General features: G+C 40.1%; 1 protein-coding gene across 7 annotated transcripts in view; it reads left to right on the forward strand.

The window, feature by feature from the left end:
* Positions 1–17613, forward strand: part of ZZZ3 (zinc finger ZZ-type containing 3) — a 110021-nt gene that overhangs the window by 42194 nt on the left and 50214 nt on the right. For all 7 annotated transcript variants that reach the window (XM_084636843.1, XM_084636844.1, XM_084636839.1 and 4 more), the window contains one exon: positions 256–1814. In XM_084636843.1, coding sequence (XP_084492969.1) covers positions 307–1814 — 1508 coding nt within the window. In that variant the 5' untranslated portion in view covers positions 256–306. The remainder of the gene's footprint in view (positions 1–255; positions 1815–17613) is intronic.

Raw genomic sequence — 17613 nt, forward strand, 5'->3', positions numbered from 1 at the left:
AAAGACAGAATAAATAGAAATAGTAAGTAAACTATTCTATTTCTTGGGGCCAAAATACATCTCTGTAAAAGTCCTTATTTGTTGAAACAGAGGGGAGAAATAACTATATGTTGCATAAACATATTTAATTTTCACAATTAGGTACCTTTGTCACAATGTAGAATATATCCTTCAGAAAATTAGCATATTTTTTATGAATGCAGATGTTTTTGAATGTTACTTTTTTCTCATTGTTTTGTTTACATTTTTTTGAAGGTTTCCCAATGAGTGGATCATGATGAACATACTTTAGGGACTTGCCATAGTATGGCTGCTTCTCGATCTACTCGTGTTACAAGATCAACAGTGGGGTTAAATGGTTTGGATGAAAACTTTTGTGGTCGAACCTTAAGAAACCGTAGTATTGCTCATCCAGAAGAATTATCTCCTCATTCTCAAGTACGATCAAGATCACCAAAGAAGAGACCAGAGTCTGTGCAAACTCAAAAGGGAAGTAATAGCGGAAGAACTACTGACTTGAAACAACAAAGTGCTCGGGAATCATGGGTGAGCCCTAGAAAGAGAGGACTGTCTACTTCTGAAAAAGATAATGTTGAGAAACAAATTGTGGAAAATTGTGAGAAAAGACCAGCAGAATCTGTATCACCAGTTTTAAAACGAATTAAACGTTGCCTGCGTTCAGAAGTAGCAAACAGTTCAGAAGAAGAGTTGCCTACTAAAGCAGAAAAGGAATCATTGGAGTGTAAGAGTTCCATATCGGACAATGATGCAGTCTCTGCAGGGACTAAACAAGCTTGTCGATGTCTTATACTGGATGATTGTGACAAAAGGGAAGTTAAAAAGGTGAATGTCTGTGCGGAAGGGTTTAATAATTCTGCAATAGTTGAAGAGCTCACGGGCTATCAGGCTGTCAATGGGGTTGATGAGAGAGAATCAGATGCCCTAAACTGTGATGACTGTCAGCCTGATGGGAACACTAAACAGAACAGTGCTGGTTCCTGTATGCCCAAGGAGAAAATAGTAGCAGAAAATGGGAATTCATTTGCCCATGCTTCATTGTTGCTTAATAGCAGCAAGGAGGACAGTGTTATAGACCATTATGTGCCTTGCACAAATTCATCTGAACAGGTAAAGTTAGAGGACCACAAAATAAGTGACTGCTTGCCTGCAGAACATGCTGATCAGGCAAATGAGCTAGCTACAGGGTCCTTTTCTGAAATCCAGTCATCTTTCTTAAGGGATTCTGAGGAGGAGGTAGATGTGGTGGGAGACAGCAGTGCCTCAAAGGAACAGTGTGCTGAAAACACCAACAGCAACCTGAACACCAGTCGTGATAATACATCAATCTCAGGTGAACCTGAACCACCATCTTCTGTGGTGGAATGTGTTTCAGCTCAAATTACATCTATGTCAGAACTTCAAGAACACAGATATACATTGAGAACTTCACCACGAAGGGCCGCCCCTGCCAAAGGTAGCCCCACTAAAAATAACTCGCCTTGTAGAGAAAATGGGCAGGTTGAGGAAAATAATCTTAGTCTCACTGAAAAGAATATAGCTGCAAGTACTAATAATATCCGTGGATCTCCCATAAATGCTAAAGAAATTATGCAGAGTGAAAAAGTGAGAGGTTGTGACTCTGGAGATTATATGAGTGATGGACTAAGTAAGCCACCCTCTGAGGCTCGGCTCATTGCTGGATATATATCATCTGCCAAAGAGAGTGCCAACCTGCACACTGCAGAAGATGATGAGGAAGAGCCTGATGTGTATTACTTTGAATCAGATCATGTGGCATTGAAACACAACAAAGAGTATGTGTAACTATGGTAACCATGAATTCTGCTTTTGTTCCTTAGCCAAAAATCTCATTTTCAAAAATTATCCATATATCTTTAAGTAATTCCACAATAACTTAAGTATTTCAATTTCTTAATTGTTCAGCTATTATTAGTTTTCACAAATACTTTAACCTCAACCCTCATTTCCCATATCCTCTCAAAAAGTAACCTTTCATCTACGTAATATGCAGTGTGGTACAGCAATATGGTTTATACAGTTTTAATAATTTAAGTTTCTAGCAAGAAATTTTTTTTTAACATACTTCTGTTGTTTTCCCCCCTAAGGAACTTACAGAAACCAAACCAAAATATTACAGCCTTTAATTTAACTAGAAACATTTTGATTATTTATCAACCTGTCTAACAGTTACAGTACATACAGGTTTATTAAATGGTGATACTACTATACATAGCAGAGTATATAAACAAGTTGCTATGGCATCCATTTTCCAAGCATTGTGAAGAGATTTATATTTATATAAATATTTAAATATATTTATATTTAGTTTTATATTTTTTTTCATGTCAGTTAACTTGTCATGTTGCTAAATTCCAGTTCAACAATTTGAAAATTTCACCAGTGTTGTCATTTGCATCATGTTTTCATCTATGGTGACGTTATTTTAGCACAGAAAGTATAGATTGATATTCTAATTTCCTTAGCAAGTATAAACGTCATTTGTTTATTATCTGAATAGCTATTAGTAAAACAAATATGTAATGTGATGAAAGTCCTTGTAAAGAAAAGGCACTGGTTTTTATATAAATATAGTTTATATGGAAAGAATTTGCCCTAGAATGACAGATCAGACCACAACTTTATACCACACGACAATTTCAAGACCTTTTTAAAATTTGTGTTTGTTTTTTGTTTTCTTGCTATTTAATATATTGTCTAGATTTTCTTCAGAGTATTGAAATACAAAAAATATTAAGTGCCGATGAGCTTTGGTTTGCTTCATATGAACAGACAAACAAAGTTATTGCTAGCTGTAAGACTTGACAGAAGCTGTGGTTTCCAGAGATAATGGCACCCCTTGGGCATTATAAGGCACAAGACACAGATGATTGTCTCTAATCCTGCAGAATTTTGACTGTGTTATTATGGCTTTTGGAGTTACATTGTTTTTATAATGAAATTTCTTCAATATTGGATGTAAGTAAATTGCTTTGATTAGAGAAAGCTGCCAATTAAAATATACAGTAGTTCAGCTGTGGGGTTTGCATAATGTACGTGCACTACAGCACTTTCTCAAGCCAAGGTATTTTTTGCTGCTTTCCCATTGACAGACGTTGCATCTTGTATAAAATTTAAATGTATGATGAAGGTCAGATGAAATGGGAACTTGATCACTTTCTCTCATTTAATTTTTGTTGTTTTTATTTTAAACAAAGTGATCTATTTTAATTTATGTCAGTGCGAAGACGGTTTTTCTCTCAGCTCCGTAATTGCGGATTATTAGGAATAGAATGTGACAGTGGGGCAAATTTTCAGATGCGGCCTTGGATTTTGCTCTTCCAAAATTAAGTATACACAAAACCCACATTATTGTAGACTAAATCCACATGAGGTTGTAAATATTAGATAATAGTGCATTTAATTTCCCTAGTAGTATGTGCAAATGGGTGTAAACATATATTCCTATACAGTTTAGAGGCTGGTTTGAGGCCACCTGAAAACCTGGACCAATATTTTAACATCTGTATGTGTACAATTGCTCTTTAAATTTAACTAATTATTGTTGAGCTTGGCAGGCTGCTTGTGACAGCTGCTTGGAATGGTTATATATTTATAGGCTGCTAGTCACTGGTGATTGTTAAGAGGTAATGATGTAGATGCAGAATTTTAATTAAATATTAGAGTTTCTGAAATGTGGGACATTCCATCAGTTACTATAGCAAGAAAGGGAGACTTTTGAAGTCCTTTATAAATAATGGTATAAATCAGGAAAGGACTGTGCCCACTTTCTAGGTGGAAAGCACAGTTCCACTGAAATACTGTTATTTAATCTGCGGTCTTTCTTCCTTAAAAAGAATGTGCAAGTCAACACTGACCCGCGGTTTGGACTAAGTGGCTGTGAATAGCAGTGTGCACCAAAGTGCTGTGCTATAACTCCACTGTGTGGAAGCCGTGCGCGTGAACTTAAAGGTCCCTAGTTCACTCTAATGTAGACCTGTTTAAAGAGTTTCCATTATAGCAGGCAAACGCTGTTAGTTCTGTGTTATTTTGGCTTTGCAGAGTGTGGTGGTCTTCTGTTTAGTAGCTCTGCAAAGAGCATAAGCTCTCTCTATCTTACAGCAATTCATGATTAACCGTGTCTTTTCTTTGTGGGCGAGTCTTGCTCTTCGTTCACCTTTTAATTCCTTCTTACAAATCAATCCAGGCAGCCACTCAAAAGATGACACTTAAATCACCCTGTAGATTATCAAAGAGAAATTAGTGTTTTTTGATACCCACCTGTACCCTAGGCCAGCTCCCACAGGGTGGGGAGGGAGCGCCACCCGGCCCCGTTCCTCTCGCAGCTCTGCTCTGGCACCCCCCACATCAGGCATGGCCTGCCTCCCAGCCTTACCCCCAGCCTCTGCCCCCAACCAAGACCCCTGGCCGCAGCTCTGCACCCAGTTCTGGTCCCAGTCCCAGACCCGCCCCCTTCTCAGGCCCCAGCTTCAGCCCCCTTTTACCTGTCTGCATCCTCCCCCTCTTCCCCACCTCCCTGAGCCACAGACCCACTCCCCGCCCTGGTGGGGTGGGGTGGGGGAGAACAGAAGTAAGGTGGGGGGGTGACCCTGAAAAGTTTGGGAGCCACTGCCTTAAAACAATGTATCATCTGTAAAACTTGCCCAGTTTCTCTCCCTAGTGTTCTCATAGACCTTAACTGTACAGTTCATAAATCTAAGTTTCACCATGTTTGAGAATGGCTTTATTGTTTTATGCAATATTATCATGGATTGTCATTTACTGATGATCATTAAACTTGTATTGATTTCCTTGTTAATATAAGGCATTTCCTACAATTACACAACTCACAATAATTCCAATAACTTAATTTGTAAAATTCTAACAATTACAGTCCTAAATAGAAATATGAAACTGTTAGACTATGCTAAAAAGGCCAACCCAAAAAACCCAAAGACTCGTTTCCCAGAAAAACAAGGTAATAACATATGTATTGTAGCCTTTTAATGTGAAATTATGATGTTTTAATTTGGCAGTGTCCATAAAACATTTTTATGTGAACACTTCTAAGAAAATATGAAAATACTGTAGGAAAATAAATACCACAAAAATGGGAGGATAGTGGAATATTATTATTTAATATTTATATTGGGTATAACAGTCTCATCCAGGTCATGGTAAGTGCTTTACAATCCTATAGTAAATGACAGTCCTTCTCCAAAGAGTGATTCAGAAAACTATAAACAGTAGTTGTACAGCAGTACATATAAACAATAACAGGCTGATCTAGGAGTTTATATAATTGTAAAATGTTGGGTTTTTTCCTTTGTTTCATATATATATATATATAGTTAATTCAATCTTCGATTTTGTTTTTCTTTTGTACAATTTCTGCTCGTACAAGTGCTTCTCTGAAAAAATCCATTCTGTATGTAATTTAAAGTGTTTCCATATATTTTGCCAGTACAGAATTTTTACATTTTAACACAGTTTTCAAAAGTCTTTTTATTTAGTCGTCTTATGTCTTACTACTTGCTAATATATCGCCTTGCTGTCTCCTTGTTAACTTTCATCATTCCCGTTAACTTACTTGCCCTAAATTCTCTGTTCTCTCAATTCAGGCTTATTGTTTTCAGTATGTGTCTCCCTTTGTCCTGCTTTTCATTTTTCCTTAATTCTCAGCCTTTTTTTATTTTATTTTTTACCTACTTCTCTTCAATTACATTACTTTCCCTATGTTTATGTCTTTAAATGCTTTGCATTACAGGGACTATGGGGAGGGGAGCTGGAAGTGTCTGCTCAGAACTTTCTTTTGAGAGATTGGATAGTCCCTGGGCCAAATTTGAGTGAGTTCATAATATCTTTATGTATTGCTATACAGCTATGGCCTGAATCCTGAAATCTGAAATCAGTTTTTCATGGAGACACTTACACTTGCAAGGAATCCCATTGAAGTCAGTGGGGTTCTGCATGGGCACAAGGACCTGCATATGGCAACTAGATTACAGGATATGGGGATCTATATTTTTCCAACAGACAAGTTCTTCCTTATATCTTTCTGCATACATTTATTGTATTTCATAGTTTAAAAATGACATATTCATATATGAGTTTAAAACCAAAGACAAAGAGTGTAAAACATTTAATTACATTTACAAAATCCCTATTTGTTGTCTGTGATAGATTGCTTTGTCAATGTGGAGCCCTAATTGAAGCCAGTAGGCTTCACACAGATGCAAGAGTCCACCTGCGGACAAAGAATTGCAGGGTCAGACCTAGATATTTTAACTTCCAGCATGTTGTGAGCACACACGTATTTTGCCTTACCAATTATTTCAAGACCCTCTTACAGAGAACCCATTTGAATTATAAATCTATAATGATTTCATGACAAACTGTTTCAATTTTTGCATTTTAATATTTTTACTGGTTTTCATTAATCTATTCACAGATAAAAACCAGAGAATTCAGAGTTAAGGTTAAAGTTAAAATAAATCCAAACATGTTAAGATTTGGTAATGCACAGATAAGGCATCGAAATACCTTGAAGTGACACCATGCATTTATGAGTTGAGCCTAATAGTGTGTGTAGTTCCAGTTTAGATTATGCTGTTTTTTATAGACATGTTAATTTTTTTCATTATTCCTTTCTTCATGGGGCACACCATCTTTCCTGAGGGAAATTTAACATTACTTTTACTTGGAACAATGGGGGCCGGTGGTCATTTTGAAAGAGGCCATTTTTTTGCTAATAGCAGCCTTGTACCCTCACTGACATTGGAACAATAGGAGATGGCAAATACTTCGAAACAGAGCAATTCTTCCTGATATTCTCTGTAGAAGAATATTATTTGACAGTCGCCGCCGAAGAAGAAATTTTCACTTTTGAAGAATAATGGGAATAAATTACCATTAATCCTTAAAAAGAATCTCCAAGTGTAGTTTATGCATAGGTTGGAGTGAGTTTTAACTGTGAGAAGGGTCTGTGTTGTTCTCTTAATATCACTTGGGACAGAATGGTCTGACAAAGGGTGATACATTTCTTAAATTACCCATTTTTAGTTTATTTTAACTCATAAGACACTTAATAGGTTTACTTGTCAATTCAGAAAATTTATTCTGCGTTCAAGCATGTGCTGTAATTTTGGTGAGGTGTGGCTGTATTTTTCATACAGAACAAAGTAGCTTAATCACTGCTTTAAATGAAAATCTGACCTTGAACTGTGGAACCACTATTGGTGCTTCCATAAAGTGGAAGCATAAAGGAGATGTATAAGAAATCCTTTGTATGAGTTTGAGATGAACTACAATTTAGTAATACAAATAAATTTTTGTTACTAAACAACATTATACTAATAAAATGTGATTAAGTTAAGTGATGTTAGTGAAGTTCTGCTGTTTTTTATAACTGACCCCAAACTTACACAATTTCAAAATTTTAGTATAATTTCTCTGCAGCTTCCATTAGTGTCACATTTATAAGAGCTACAACCTTGAGAAAGCAATAGGTATCAGTAAATAGAATATTACATTAAATATTAAATTAACAAATAATAAACTAACCCTCCACATGACTTGAAAAATGGCTTCGATGAATAACACATAGCTAGTGAAAAGCTTCTCTGGATGAGTGCTGGCAACTTCTACAGAGTTGAAGCTTTCCTTTGTAAAGAATTTTTTTTTTTTTCAAAAATAATCTTCAAATGTGAGTGGAGCCTAAACCAATGCAGATGGACAACAGTTCCACTTCCTATCCAGCTATTCATAGCTTTGCCAAATTGCAGCAGATTAAAACTAACCAGTTTCATTGCTGTCCACAGGACTCTGACAGTAATAAGGTCAATTTCACTCTGCTGCTAGTTGGGAAACCTTTGAGTAGGAACAGGGTCAGAAACTGCAGTTACTTATTAGGGAAGAAGATTTAATAATTTGCATCTGAAGGGAGGGGGTACAGTAGTGGAAACATCTCCCTTTCCGTAGCCAGAATGCTGTGATAAAGGTGAACTAACAGAAACACACACACTAATCACAGCACCTATAAGACACTAATAGTAGAGAAGTGGAGACCGCCGATTATTTTGATAGGGCCCTGAAATGAAAGAGGAGCAATAGTGTGAAACAGAATGTGCATGCTCATTTTTCTTTCCAGCAGGCACAGTGGGTTTGTGGAGACGCGGAAGGGAACGCTTCAAATTTATTAGGCACTTAGTAGCCAGAGGCTGATTTTAAAGCTGAACCCACTAAGGATCTTGGGATGACATCCTGATATTACTCCCTGTACCCTTCTCTTTCCTTTGGCACCTGGACAGTGGGAGTGCCCTCATCATTTCTATTGGTCTTTGACTAATATTTTTCATTATGTGGCTCTAAGGCATCTGTTAAAATGTTAAAGCGCTTATGTGATGGGTTGGGTTTAGGGAATGTATGAAAAATGTTTGCTTGTGAGAGCATGGACATAGAAGAGAAGGAGGGATTGATACAAGGTAGGAAAGCTAAGTGTGATATTGAGGGAGAGAAAGAGAGAAGGAAATTTTGGTGGAAGAAAGAGAAAATAGCAATCACAAAGAGAGACCAAAGCGTGAAGGAAGCTACGCAGGTTTGTTAAAGGAGGGTGGGGGGGGGGAAAGAAAGGAAAAGTCTAGTGAAGCTAGGAATAAGGGCAAACTAAAGCAAGAGATGTTAGTAAGTTGCGTTTAAAAAAAATATTAAATAAAAAGTTGTCACATGGTGTAATGACATAAAGTACCCAATAAACCGTAAACAATGGATTTATTCCTTTAAAATTTCAGGAGTTATTGCCTTGGGGCATGGCTAATCTGCTTAGCCTTGGGACGAGTCTACACTACAAAATTAAGTTGACCTAAGTTACGTCAATGTACAGCCATCCCTGTAATTAAATTGCTTTTGCTTGTCCACACTACGTTCCTTGTGTCAGCAGTACATGTTCTCACTACTAGCACTTGCATCTGTGCAGAGAGCAGTGTTCCTTGGGTAGGTATCCCACTGTGTAACTCGCCACCATCTAGCGCAGTGTGTTTTGGGAAGGGTTTGGAATGCCTCAAGGGAACAAACGAGTCGCACAGGAGATACTGGGAAGATGGTTTCAGTGTCCCATGATGTATTTTTCTCCATCCCATAATATTTTGTGCCTCTTTTCAAAAGCCCTGTGAATCCACGTGTCTACCATCTATGTGAGAAGCATGGATCCTGCACATCTGTGGACTACTGTGATGAGTGTTGCGAGCACAGCACATGCTGTATTTGCAGAGCTGCCAGAGGAGCCGCGGGGAACATGAGGATTCCTTGGAGGCTAGCTTGCTGTGGGATATAGAAACAGTTCAAAGTTGTTGGCATTCACGGAGCAGCTGCAGATGGTGGAGTGCTGATTCTGGGCCCAAGAAACAAGCATTGACTCACGGGATCGAATCATTATGCAGGTATGGGATGATGAGCAGTGGCTGCAGAACTTTTGAATACGCAAAGCCAGATTCCTTGAAGTGTGTGCAGAGCTTGCCCAGCCCTCCGGCGGAGCGACATCAAAAGGAGAGCTGCACTGACAGTGGAGAAGCGATTGGCGATCACTGTGTGGAAGCTTGTCACGCCAGATTGCTACCAATCTGTCAGGAATGAATTTGGAGTTGGGAAATCCACCATGGGAGCTGCTGTGATGCAAGTGTGCAGGGCTGTTAATCACATCCTGCTGCAAAGGACTGTGTCTCTGGGCAATGTTCAGGACATAGTGGATCACGGGCCCTGACTTTCTAGAGTGTGGGGGGATGCTCGCCCGCTGGCTCTGCCCCAGGCCCTGCCCCCACTCCACCCCATCCCCCAAGGCCCCACCCTGTCACGCCTCTTCCCGCCCAGTTCCACCCCTCCCCCAAGCATGCTGTGTCCTCACTCCTCCCCGCTCCCTCCCAGCCTCCAGCTTGCGTGCCATGAAACAGCTGATTATGGCAGACGACAGGCATGGGGAGGGAGGGAGAGATGCTGATCTGCGGGGCTCACAGGTGGGAGTGGGGGGAGTTGATATGGTGGCTGCTCGTGGGTGCTCAGAACCCACCATTTTTTCCCCTGTGGGTGCTCCAGCCTCGGAGCACCCATAGAGTTACTACTTATGTAGTAGATGGTTTTGCAGCAGTGGAGTTCCTGAATTGTGGTGGACAATAGATGGCACGCATATCCCTATTTTGGCACAGGATTATCTTGCCATAGAGTGCAGCAACAGAAATGGCTACTCTTCTATGATATTGGAAGTGCTGGTGGATTACTGGGGACGTTTTACTGACATCAACATGGGAAGATCAGGGAAGGTGCATGACATATGCATGTTTCAGAACACTGGCCTATTCAGAAAGCTGCAAACAGGGACTTTCTTTCCAGACCAGATAATTACCATTGGGGATGTTGAAATGCCAGTTGTGATCCTGGGAGACCCAGCCTACCCCTTCTCCCATGGCTCATGAAGCCTTATACCGGCAGCCTCAGTAGTAGCAAGGAGCGCTTCAATTACAGGCTCAGCAGGTGCAGAATGACAGTTGAATGTGCCTTTGGCGGTTTGGAAGGCCGCCAGTGCTGTCTATTTACAAGATTAGACCTCAGTGGAAAAGAAAATCCCAATGATTATATCTGTGTGCTTCACAGTATCTGTGAAGCAAACGGGGAAAAGTTTCCACCAGGGTGGAGGGCAGAGGTGGAATGGCTGTCTGCTGATACTGAGTAGCCAGATACCAGGTCTTATAAGAAGAGCTCAACAGGGAGCTATATGGCTCAGGCACACATTGAAAGAAACTTTTTAATAGTGAGCCACAGTAATGTGTGTTGCTATAGTGTGCTCTGCCTGGTATTTTTTTTTGCACCCGGCTATGAACCTTGTAATGAATGCTGTGTGTGTAGTAATATAACATTGCAAGTGCACCTGTTGTTGTTATCCGTGAATGATGTCAGCCCCAACCAGTATATGTTATGAACTAATAAAGATGTATTAAGTTTCTATAGACTTTTATTCCAAACCCATGCAAACAGACATATTTGTAACTGAATGAAACTTTATAAATATAGGGGAAAGAACCTTTGAAGGGGAAAGAACAGTTATTTTCATTTCACGAACACATACGCCAACCGTGTCTTTCACAGATCAGCGTATGTGCAGCTCTGATTGCACTCTCCCTGTGGGTGGAGTGGTAAGGGTAGTGCTGTGGCTCCGAATGCCAGGTGTGTAGGGAGTTCCCAGAATGCAGTTCTGTCTGGGCTGTAGAGGGAGGCGAGCGCGGGTCTGTTGAGTCTGAAAGTCAACAAGAATCTCCAGTATGTCTGTTTGCTGCTTGAGAAATGCCAGCATCTCCTGTGGCATGTGTCTTTCCTTTTCTTGTGCTTTTGTTCTCTGTTCTGTCCCTGTCCATTCTGTCTGCAAGGGTGATCGTCCAAGCCCTGTGCTCAGTATCCAAAGCACTAGAGGCTTGCAGGGTCTCTTGGAACATATCATCCCGTGTCCTCTTCCTTCTCATCTGGCTAAGCTGCTGTGCTGGTGTGGATGGAGAGACCGGCAAGACCACATTTCCAGTTGCAAAAGATATGCACAGAAGTACTATTGTGAGTGTATTCCCAAGATAAATGAAAACTTGGTATACTGAACTTACTCCCTTTGACCCACGCAAGTTACAACACTGCATTCTCACTTCCCTTGAGATTCAAAGAACACGGCAGCAGTCCCAGCCATGGTGAATATGGCCCAGGGAGGGGGAAGAGGGCTAGTTGGATCAGTAAGGCAGGGGTTATTTCATGGGCATCATGAGTATATGCTGATAGAGCAATTGAATTGAATACTGGCACCATTTTCCACAGGTGGTGGTGATTTTAGCCAATATCTCACTCCTGAGGGAACAGAGGCTGAAAGGGGACAGCTCCTGCATGCATCTGGCTGCAGACAGGGTCCTTAAACTGCTGGCCTGTGTGCTGCATTGGTGCCAGCTAAAGTAATTGCTGAGTGGCATGGGAAAGTGTCTTACCACAGCAGAAGAAATAAGGCAGCCCTCCCCAGAAACCTTCAGCAGAAGATTGCAGACTACCTCCAGGAAAGTTTCCTCAAGATCGCTATGGAGGATTCACGGGACATCCCAATGCACATAAACTATTCTACCATGCCCCCTCTGCCTAAGTGTACATGGGAAATGAGACGCAGATAGCAACTCTACCTCTATTGGTTATTTCCTACCTCTTCTAGTTTGATTAAAAAAGAGTAAATGAACAGATGTATCCCTGAAATATCAAAGTAAACTGCATACTTACCAGAGGTTTCTTCCCCTGCATCAGACTGCTCGGGAATCAAAAACCGGTCCTGGCTCACTTTGCCACTGGATCCCTGGTTGACTATCCCTCCTCCTCCTCCTCCTTATCCAAGACTTCCTCCTCAATGTTCGTTCCAGGGACTTGTGACTCCAGCTCCCCTGAAGTATCCACGGGGCCTTTGGGTGGGGGTGGCTGAGGATGGCATGCAGCTCCTTGTAAAGTTGGCATGTCTGCGGCGCTGCCCTAGAGCAACTATTAGCTTCCCCTATCTTCTGCCACAGCTCCTCTGCTTTGCTTTCATGCAGTATTTTTGCAGGTCCCCCTGCTAGTCCTTCTCCCCCCATGCCCCGAGCGATCTGTTTGTAGATATCAACGTTTCTTCAGCTAGATTGGAGCTGTGCCTGCACAGCTTCTTCTCCCCACAGAGTCAGGAGATCCAACACTTCCTGTGTACCCCAGGCAGCATGGAGCCAGCATGGTCATCTGGTAGTTGTTAGGTGAGCTCTCCACACTGAGCAAACAGGAAACGGAATTTCAAAAATTCATGGAGCTTTAAAAGGGGAGAGGCATGTACATGGTATTGTACAGGCAGCAGAGTTCGAAACAGTGACCAGAGCAGACACGGTGGGGCATTGTGGGACACCTCCTGGAGGCCACTAGAGTCAACGTAAATAACATAGTTGTCTACACTGACACTGTGTTGCCCTAACTATGTCAGCCTAATTGCTACACCTCTCACGGAGGTGGAGTTAAGTCAGCATAGCGGGCGAGTTACATCAGTAGGAGTGACACTTTAGTGTAGATGCTTACAGAGTTAGGTCAATGTAAGCTGCCTTGTATCAACCTAACTGTAGTGTATACTAGGCCTCAGAGTTTTTTTCAAGTAATTTTTTTCAAGTCCTTAGTTTCATCACCTTCCTAAAAAATATAAATGCATACATATTTACTACAGTGCAGCCTAATTAATAGTCTATAACAAATTTAAGTAATTTTTTAAAAAGAAAGAAAGCAAAGATAACATTCGGCACCTACTGATTTGTACATGCTTAACCAGTTTTAAAGTACATTAATTATTGTAGAATATCTAAATTGGAAAGTGACAAAAGATTAGATCAACAGTCTCTCTTTGGAGGTGTCAGAAATATCAGATTAAAAGAAAAGCAACTGCTACAGAACTTCAGTGTTCTTGTAAAGTTATAATTAAAGTAGAACAGGGCTGTCTAGTTCAGAAGAAAAATTAACAGAATATTCTGATACTCTACTAAACAAACATGAGACTTTTCTATGAAATATTATTTGGTTTTTGAAATGGCTTACTTAATTTGGAATGTTGTCTCTGATGGTGGTACCTGTTAAATGCTTCAGAGAAGGTGCATGAGAAAACACAATGTACAATTTTGCAATAATGTGTCTGGAGAGTTTCTTCTTTACCCCAAGTATTTAGGATTTGTTTACACACAAAAGTTGTGCCGTATTTACTATACTGGAATAGTTAAAGTGATATAAACTCCATAGTTATGTCAGTATAAAGGTACCTTATGACAGTATAGCTGTTCCTATATGGGAGGGGAATCAGCTGTGCCAGTGAAAGGCACCTATGCTGATAAAAAAGTGTCCATACTAGGTGTTGTATCAGTATAACTATTTTGATTATTTTTTAAATCATACCCCTAATGACAATAATGATACTGGTACAAAATCTGGGTGTAGTTATTGGTTTATGCCCTGAAACAAGAGGGTTGGTACTTCATACATTTTAATCCCAGGCAATGTAAATATAAATTTCTAATCTGATTTTGAATTCTGTTCACTTATACCCATCAAGAGCCACTAAGCTTTTTGCTCCATTAATCCCTCTTGGAAATGATTTCCATAGGTGATGGTTGATGGTGGTGTTTGTTTGTATTACAGTAGTGCCACTAGGCCCCAATCCTGATTGGAGCCCATATTTGCTAGATGTTAATCATGTGGTGTTTAGAAGTGATTAAAGGAAATAAATACCTTTATTAGTTTGTTTCCTTTAAATTTGTTCTTGTTCTTACTAGGAATAGGATATAGACATAAAATAATGAATGAAATTTTAAAGTTCAGTTGACTGTTATGTCTTCTCCCAGGCCGTGTCTCCATTACCACTTATGTTGGCAAAATTTATGTCACTCAGAGATGTGAAAAAACTACCCCCCAAGCGACAAGTTTCGCTGGCATAAGTGCTTGTGCGCACGGTGCTATGTCGGCAGAAGTTCTTCTGTCGGCATTGAGCTGCTACACGAACAATCATACAGCAAGCACAGTTGCAAGTGCGCTAATGTGGACATGGCCTCACTCTTTTTTCTGCAGACAGTGTTCAAGGTGAGGACATAATACTGATTTATATAACGATTCAACTGTGCAATTTTCCCAGCCTAAAGACAAAATCTGCTTACCTGCCTTTTACCAGTATGATTGATGGTAATAAAAAGACATGTCAAAGCACAGCAAAACAGAAAAAACAACAAAAGCAAAACAACAACTTGAGTGAATATGTGGAATTTTTCAAGGCCGACTAATGGTGGTGGTATATTTTCAGTATTATTTTCCATTAGTTTCTTAATACCATGTAACATATTTTGCTTTTTTTTGAAATTATTGGTATATATTTTGGCATCTTTTTATTGAAGGTATCAACTGGATCCTATGATATTTATTATATAAATAGTTTTGAAAAATGCCAACACATTTTTCAGTCTTTTATTCATAGATTTTAGAGCCAGAAAAGGACCATTATGATTATCTAGTCTGAGCAACATAACACAGGCCATGGAATTTCACCCAGAGATTCCACCATCAAATTCAATAGCCGTGTTTTTTAATACAGCATATCTTATTAGAAAGACATCCTGTCTTGATTTAAAGACTTTGTGATGAAAAATCTGCCACGTGCCTTGGTAGGCTGTACCAATGGTTATTTATCCTCGTTTAAAATGTTTACATTATTTCTGGTTTGAATTTGTTTAGCTTCATCTTTCTGCCATAGCATCTTACTATGCCTTCTGATTATTGAAGATTTAGTCTAAAGGTTACCCTTTATAGATGATTCCTTGCATCAGGACTCATTAAACTGTTCATAACTGCAAGTCATGTTCTGTATAAATAGATTGTAGTTCTGTAATAGTAGTATAATGCAATATCTAATGGATTAAGCTGTTAATATACTCTTAGAACAAGAGTATGTGCTTAAGCACTTTATTCTGGCCCCCTTGCTTTTTTGCTTAGTGAAAATCTACTTAAATGATCTAGGAGAAACCCCTAATTAAACAACAGCATTGTGGGATTTCAGCTGGATCTGGTGAATTTGAGCCTTGTTTATGGAGAACCCCCTCTGACTGACTGCCTTTCCATCCCTCCCACATCCTGGGGAACAGCACCCAGTCAGGGTTGCTGCAGAAATCAGTCAGAGATCTCTCCCTCCCATCAGAAACCAACACCATTCTCACAGGAGGGGAGGGAACAGACAGACCCCAGCAGCTCAGAGTGGCCTCCTCCGCCCTCCCCTCCTTTGAGCTCAAGGTGGCCTTCTTTTCCCTTCCCTGCCTCCTTCTCTGCAACAACAGCGCTGGGAAGAGGGAGAGGGGAACCACTGTAGCTGGTCACCCCGGCCTGGGAAAGGGTGTGTGTATGGGTGTGTGTGAAGATCGCTTAGAGCTGCAGGAAGAACAGAAGTTAAGTGGGGTGGGGGCCGAGGATAGTGCAGACTTAGGCTAAGAATTGATGAGGATGGAGGGCAGAACTAATCTGCAGTAGAATTGCTGAAGGGCTGTGAGACAAGGTTGATTTGAGAGACAGGAGGGCAGTATTAATTGCTGAGCAGGGAGATGAGCAGATGTAGAGGTGAGATCTCCACTGGGGACCAAAATTACTTTTCCCAATAAATTTGGGAGAGTTGGCAACACTAATTGACTCACACCGTGGGGATGGAGCAGAGAGAGTTCAAAAATCAAAAGACAGACTGAAATACACACTATAATTAAAAAAAAAATCATCATTTTTGGGCAGCTCTTGTGATATTTTTGAAGGGATCTGACTCAGGATTTTTGAACTTTGGGGGTTGGCAGGACTGAAACAAGTTATACTATATGTCATTATTGATGCGTATGAAAAACTGGAAAAATAATTGGACACTAAATGCTGTGCAAAAAAAGTTAATGAAATTCTCAACTTGTTTTGGCAGCTTTAAAATATTAAAAATGGTGAGAAATGTGGAACATGTCCCCCCACCCTAGAATTAAGCATGAAGAAATGTGCCTGAATAACCTTCCTATTTCAGAGACTAACCAATTTATTTGAGCATAAGCTTTCGTGAGCTACAGCTCACTTCATCGGACGCAGTGATGCATCCAATGAAGTGAGCTGTAGCTCACGAAAGCTTATGCTCAAATAAATTGGTTAGTCTCTAAGGTGCCACAAGTCCTCCTTTTCTTTTTGCAAATACAGACTAACACGGCTGTTACTCTGAAACCTTCCTATTTCAGTGCACCAGGTCTCCCTCTTTCTTACTTTAAATCCCTCCCAACAACCCACTACTTTTGTGAGGAGTATAGATCCTAACTCATGTCATTATGCACGTCACTATTCCCATATTTTTTTCTTTTAAAAAAAAGAGTAAGTTATCCTCTAGGTTTCTCAGAGTGTCTGTCCTTACAGGGTGCCTCTACACTGTTGGGAAGAAAAAAAAATCTGTAGCAGTGAGACTCAGAGCCCAGGACAACTAACTCAGGCTCACGCTGCAACACTAAAAATAGCAGTGTAGATATTTGGGCGGGAGCCCAGGCTCTGAAACCCAGCCAGGGGGTCTCAGAGCCCAAACTTCTACACTGCTATTTTTAGCTCTGCAGCGTGAGCCTTGCAAGCTCAAGTCAGTTGAATATTGCTTCCATGTTTTTTGTTTGTTTGCTGTGTAGATGTACACTTAGACCGTACATTCCTTGAGGAACAGACCATGCCTTTAGCTTACACACAAATTGGTTACATACTCTGGCTTCAGGGCTCACTTTTAGATGTTTGTAATTTTAGGAATATTATTTATTTAACATTTTATATTTCAGTACTATGTTCAGAGGATTAATCAGGCAGAATAGAAGGCTGACATAAAGCGCCCACAATCACCACAGATATATAATAGATAATAGTTGTATTGCTTAGCAGTGAAAATAACATTTCAATAATGTTGCTTCCCTACTTTTGAAGGTCAGATACATTTTTAGCATTTTGGGCATATTTTAAAAAGTAAATTTAGGGTAGGTTAGTATCTCTACATTGTGCAACCTCAGTCCA

Source organism: Lepidochelys olivacea, assembly GCF_965140295.1.
Source record: "Lepidochelys olivacea isolate rLepOli2 genome assembly, chromosome: 8".
Classification (NCBI taxonomy): Eukaryota; Metazoa; Chordata; order Testudines; family Cheloniidae; genus Lepidochelys; species Lepidochelys olivacea.